Genomic DNA, 6,651 nt, shown 5'->3' on the forward strand with positions numbered 1-6,651 from the left:
TGGAAAGTGACTTTTCGTGTATATACGCGTTTTTACTTTGAACAGCCGGATAATGTTAATGAAATTTCAGGGAAAATTAATGAAAATTCCTAAGGACACATTACAGCTTCTTCCCTGTGCAATTTCCTGCTTGTAGCAGCCAAATATTGTAGCATTTAGGCAAATATGACTGAAAGATTTTTCTACTCATTGACTAAGAGTTTGTGTGATGAATGTCCTAATTATCCTAATGTAACTACAAGAAGTTTTATTCGGCCTAAGCGCCTGTTTCACAAATGCCCTTTGGTCACTGCAAAATACTTCTACAGGGATTGTAAATTGAGCAACCCTTTTTTTTGCTAGGAATATGGGATCAAAAATGCCTGGCTACCCCACTGCCACTAAGAGATATTTTAATCAACACACAACCACTGAAGGATATTCCGTTGACTACAAGAAACATTTTCCATAAGTGCCCATCATTAAATTTCATGGCGTAATATTTTTTTAGGAATGCATAGAAAGTCAGTTGAAGCATCTGTTCATTTGAATAGCAGCAGTGACGAACGTGACGGACAAGATGAGCAAAACCATTCTTCTGGCACAGCTTTGAATTCAACAAACAAATACAATGGGGATTCTGAGGAGTCTGAAGATAGCGACGACAATCATCAAGAAGAACGGTATCGAAGGCTGCAAAACCTGCAAAGACAATACCTGATGTACCAACATCAGCAGCCTGGAACGTCTGGTGAGTAGTGCCTCCGTTGTTTTTATTTTTTCATTTTTTAATGCTTTAGAATCCTAGATTTTACTGTAAACTATGATTTTACTTATCGTGTGGGCATTTTAAAATGAGATAAAATTTTTAAAAAGAAAAGTTAAGTGACTTTGATTGCAATGAAGATTCTCAAAAATCAGCAGAGAAAAAACAAAATCTGGGAAAGCTTTAAAAGTAAAAAATTTCCTGCATTTAAAATCTCTACTATTTTTTCGTTGTTTTTTCCTCCGTTGTTTTTATTTTTTCATTTTTTAATGCTTTAGAATCCTAGATTTTACTGTAAACTATGATTTTACTTATCGTGTGGTCATTTTAAAATGAGATACAATTTTTAAAAAGAAAAGTTAAGTGACTTTGATTGCAACGAAGATTCTCAAAAATCAGCAGAGAAAAAAAAAAATCTGGGAAAGCTTTAAAAGTAAAAAATTTCCTGCATTTAAAATCTCTAGTATTTTTCTCCCCCGTCTCTCTGTCTTTATCTTTCTTTCACTCTGTGTCTCCTCACTCCCTCTCTCTCTCTCTCTCTCTCTCTCTCTCTCTCTCTCTCTCTCTCTCTCTCTCTCTCTTTCTCTCTCTCTCCCTCTCTCGTATTCTTCTTAATTGAGACTCCTATATGAAAAACAAGTCTATCTACATAATAGAATTGAATAGTAAAGGCTTACAAATAAGCTCTTAATTTTTAATATTTCAGGTTTACAGCAGCAACAACCAAGTCATTCAGCTCAAGCTCAGCAAAATTCGAAAGTTGGAGAAAAAAGTAGTTTAGTATCAGTTCCTGTTCCACGTGAGTTCTCGAGTGAATCATCACAGATCACTGCTGACACGTCCACAAATATGTTTTAAAAGTTGTATTTATCAATTGTTCTCAGTTCCTTGGACTCAATTATGAACATATGTAGTTCTATGTTCTTTCTACTTTTACAAGTGCAAAAGCAATGATTTTACTTTTCAAGTTGATTTTTCTAGATTTATGTGATTTTTTTTTTGCAAAAGTCAAATTAGTCTATTTAAAAATATTGGAAGTTTTCTTTCTACAATGACTCTTAAGAGACAGGCAAATAAAAATTGTTCTCAGTTCCTTGGACTCAATTATGAACATATGTAGTTCTATGTTCTTTCTACTTTTACAAGTGCAAAAGCAATGATTTTACTTTTCAAGTTGATTTTTCTAGATTTATGTGATTTTTTTTTTGCAAAAGTCAAATTAGTCTATTTAAAAATATTGGAAGTTTTCTTTCTACAATGACTCTTAAGAGACAGGCAAATAAAAATATTCTTAGAGCAGCTATTGCTTCGGTCTGAGTTTAAAGACAAACAGCAATTTCAGCTTCTCCAAAGAATTACATAACTTTGTTTACTGGTATATAACACATACGCTGTCACATAAATGAATAAAAGATATCAATTATTTCTTAATGATAAAAACATCGAAGATGTTTTTTTCTTCTGACGAACCCTATGAAATGGTATTTCATACAATTTCTATAATATTCTATATTTCTACACAGTTATGTATACTCGAATTATTTATGTTTCTTTTTGGAGGAATTTAGATTTTAAACAATTTAAGGTATCTAATATGTTTCAAATGTAAACATTTTTCTTTTCACAAATGCAGTTCTTAATTAAAGAATTCATGCTTTTTCAAATTATCTGCAAAATCAGCATTATACTTTTTTCGATCATTTAGTGGTAATATTCTTTTCCCACAGATAATACAAGAAATTTTGAAATTTTTTATTTTTATTTAAATGAATTGACTTTTTGGTGTTTAATATGGTAGGATTTAAGATGAGTGACCTTTCAGCTAGAAGTGTTGAAATATTTTGTCCCATGTTCAGTTGTTGTTCTCCACCCATTAGTAAGTAAATTCGAGCAATAGACAAAGCTAAGACGATAAATATCCACTTGAAAAATCTTTATAGTTTTCAAATTTAATAAAAAAATGTATAATAATTTATAGAATCTTTTGATATTAATTTTTTTCAAATGAATCGTTCTCCGTTTCACCGAAAGTGATCACTGAAAGTGGAGTACAGTACAGATTAATCAAAATAAAAGCAACTACCATAGGTTTAAAGGCTAAAAAATAAGTCATTTCTCTTTTAAGGATCCCCTTAAAACAGGACTGCCAACATTCTAAATAGTAATACTAGAAACATAGTCTAAAAACTACTTGACTTGAGAAAACACCTCCAGACATGCAAACGTGGTCCACCTACTTTTTATAAATGAGCTTTCGATATAAACCTTAATAAGACTTGCTTTTTAAAATATTTAAATTTGAAATTCTGGGACAATGACAGATACATGATCTTTCACTATTGAACATAAAGAGCAAGTATACAGGCAAGAAGTTTAAAAATAAAATAGAATAGGTACTGCATATGAAAAACACTCGAGGTTATTTATTTAAACATTATAATTGATGAAAACAAATCAGTTTAGCTAAATGATAAGCCAAAATGAGTAGTAATCTTGTACTCACACGATCACATAGCAGGTGTTCTGTATTAAAAGGAAACCCACAATAGAGAGTTGTTTGAGTTACTAATCCTTCTGATTCAAGGGTTCTTTCATAGCATATTCTAGATGAGTCCAAAAATATCAATTATATCTGTTTAAATTTTAATATCCCATTTAAATTGCCTTTACAGTGATTGGTTCTAGTTCCTTGTTGAATACATCTTGGATGTTCTTATTGTTTTTCTTCTACTTCAGAATTATTTGAACAGGGTTAGATCCAGTTCCACTTTGTTTCTTCTGCTTCATTTTTTTTTAAGAAGCGACAAAATTCAATTCAAAATAAGTAGGCCTTTCTAATAGCTCAGAAGTGGCTAGAAGTTTTTTCTGGATCCCTAATTTTATTTTTAATGGTTTTACTTTGTCAACTCAATTTTTCTTCTTATTATTTTTCTTAATGGAAAGGTTCACTAATCATGAAACAAGAGCACCTTTCTCCCCTCTTTAGCTGCACTTACAGTTGGAGCTGCTCATTAAAGTTCTAACTAAAAGGAAAATGTGTGCCAATTTTATGTATATTTCTCAGATTTATGCTATTTTCATCTGGAGTCTAAAAATAGTTAACGCGATATAACTTTTTTCTTTTTAAAACGATAATTTTTGTTTCCTTATTTTTAAAACTTTTTTATTGTAAGACTTTAAATAAAGCTTACTAAATGTAATGTACAATATTAAATGTTAATATTCTAGGAATTTTTGGGTATCATCGAAAACGTCATCGCAGCAAATTTTTCTTGAATCATCTATCCATTGACAATACTGTCTATTAGTTTCATTCAATGATCTATTTAAAAAAAGAATATGAACTATTGATTGACGACAAACAAAGAGATTAGTTTAATGACGGTTAAACCTGGAAGAATAAATAAAAGAGGGTTAATACACGAGAGAAACAAAGTGCACAAACTTAATCGTTTGACCAAATACGAACGTTTCCGTAATATGGTTCATACGAATAATGGCATCCGAAAACTAAATCCATGACATTACGGAAATAGTCGCCTGTACATAAGACCTTTTAGATTTATATAAATTAATAAATGATAATTAATCCTACTATAGACTTAACCAATTGATTCAGCGGGAACAGTAAGCGCACATGATCTGTCCAATTCATAGCGGTAAAAAGTGCGGGGAACGCGATGCAAAGTGACTTACGTCAGATCGCATATGGTTTTTCACAGTCAGCTTGTGGAAAGAAGAATTAGAATCAGAACAGATTTGTCATAACAAGGAGATTATTCCTGTTGTATTAATTGGCCACTTTGTAGTCATATTATGAGCTGAGCTTTTTCTGCAGAAAAACATAAACGCTAAATTTTGAACCTAACTGTGGGAAAGTATTACTATTCTAAGTATATTCGGCCGAGCTACAACTATCAACTGTAACCCGATATAAAGAGTGGAATATTATTTTTTTGGGTGGTAAATTTTAGTTTACTATTTTCTCAGTATACCGCAAATTAAGAAAATGGAAATATCACAAGTACTATTATCCATCTAACATTCAGTAAAATAAAACAATGTCTCAATTTCAATCCCAAAAACTGCGATTTTAAGCTGTCTCCCAACGACCACAACAAGAAAATTATATATTTCTCCTAAGAAATTCACAGAAAATTTTAGTAAGCGTATATTTTACCAATAATCGGATGTTGGAAAACACAACCAATTCTGAAAGTGTGCAAAAGTGCCATCCAATCTTTGTAGATGACAAAGTACATCAGAAAAGGTCTTTAAGCCTTTCTTGAAAACTTCCTTTTTTTTCTCAGTCGGTCTGCATTACACCTTTCCTTTAGAACAAGACTATGATAAAGTTGAAACTTCCTTGCTGCTTGCTGTTGAACGTGAATCTGACCAGTCATCTGATGTTTAAAAATATACGTGATCCCAGTTCTAAAGGTTAAAAAAAATGCCACCCAGTATTGGCGGATGACAAAATAAATTCGAAAAAGCCTTGACACATTTCTGAAAAAGTTCATTTTTTTTCTTTGGTGGTCCACAGGGAGAAGCCTTGGGTCTTTTATCCTTTTTGTGAATTGTTCATGGAAATTTAACATTCCTCCTTGTCTCTGAACTGACACTATGGTAAAACTGAAACTTATCAATTTTTACTGGTGGAAGTAAATCAAGCAAAAAATACTTAAAAACATTAATTATCCCGTTTCTCAAGATTGTGAATTTGACAACCTAACTGTGCCGATAACAAGATACATCCGAAAAAAATATTTCCATGTTTCTGAAAAATACTTGGGTTTGGCATTGTTTACTTTTTAAAACTATAATCTGACAAAACAAATCACCCCTCAGCAACTATTTGAATAAGGAATGTGTTCAGAACGAAAGGGACTTGGGCTTACGAACATTTCCATAATGATGAGGTTTTTCCTATTTTTTATAATGTTCCAATACACTTTTTTACAAATGGCCTGTTTTTTCTACCTTCCTCTGTCTCAGTGTGATTTACTTATAGGGTCATTAGGGTCCTACGTAGATCACTATAAATAAGAATAAGAATAAGAATACCAGGTTTCACTAGCCTACAAAGAAGTTCTTTTAGTTTCCGAAGGTCTGCATAGTGTTTAATTTGTAATTTTGATTATGAGACGACTTTTATATGATTTATCTTGCTGCAAATGGAGGAGTTAGTTTTTGGGCGTATTTTTGAGGTTCCCAGATAGACCAAAACAGCATGTGGGTGAATTTTTTAAAAAATTATGCAACGGCCTCAATAAAACTAGAAAACAATAAGATATTAGATGACCGAGGCTTAAAACCAGCTACCTTTCTCCTCTTTCACCATATAAAGGCTTGATTCTGGTGCAAGAATTTTTCGAAAACTTACTATTGTGAAACCAAAGAAGCTGTTTGTTTTATACTATGTTACTATTTGTGATACCTAAAATGATTTGATGTTATTTCTTTTATGATTTATTAGGAAAATTGTTTTTCATGCTTTTTAAACTGTATATACTGACTTCCGGTTCTTCTCCTATCAAGATCGCTGCAGGTTTTTTGTTATCTATTTGGACACTAGAGACAAATAGAATAAATATCATTTGCTCATTCTGAAGTATATAAATGTGTGGATTTTCGATTTTGCCTTTTTGATTGTAATAGTATTTAAATAAAAATTTGTTACACGTCTTTTACTTTAAAATTTTTACGTTAACACAGGCTTTAGAGGACTAGTACTTGTGTTTTCAAACTTTTTTGAAAACACAAGTTGCTAGGGATGTAGTGGGTATGAGAAATGCTTGGTAAATGCAGGTCCACATTTTTGCAAAGTCTTCAGATCAAACAGTTAGAATTAAGGACCTATTAGAAGTTGTCTCGCTGAGCCGTCTTCAATAAGCCAGGGTTCCAAC

At 31.8% G+C, this 6,651-nt stretch overlaps 1 protein-coding gene across 1 annotated transcript in view; it reads left to right on the forward strand.

Annotated features, from left to right (window-relative positions):
• The window catches only part of LOC136029449 (visual system homeobox 2-like), a 94,920-nt gene extending 88,490 nt beyond the window's left edge, over positions 1 to 6,430 (forward strand). Inside the window, exons 7-8 of the mRNA XM_065707861.1 lie at positions 491 to 730; positions 1,452 to 6,430. Coding sequence (XP_065563933.1) covers positions 491 to 730; positions 1,452 to 1,603 — 392 coding nt within the window. The 3' untranslated portion in view covers positions 1,604 to 6,430. The remainder of the gene's footprint in view (positions 1 to 490; positions 731 to 1,451) is intronic.
• The last annotated feature ends 221 nt before the right edge of the window (positions 6,431 to 6,651 follow it).

Source organism: Artemia franciscana, chromosome 7 (genome assembly GCF_032884065.1).
Source record: "Artemia franciscana chromosome 7, ASM3288406v1, whole genome shotgun sequence".
Classification (NCBI taxonomy): Eukaryota; Metazoa; Arthropoda; class Branchiopoda; order Anostraca; family Artemiidae; genus Artemia; species Artemia franciscana.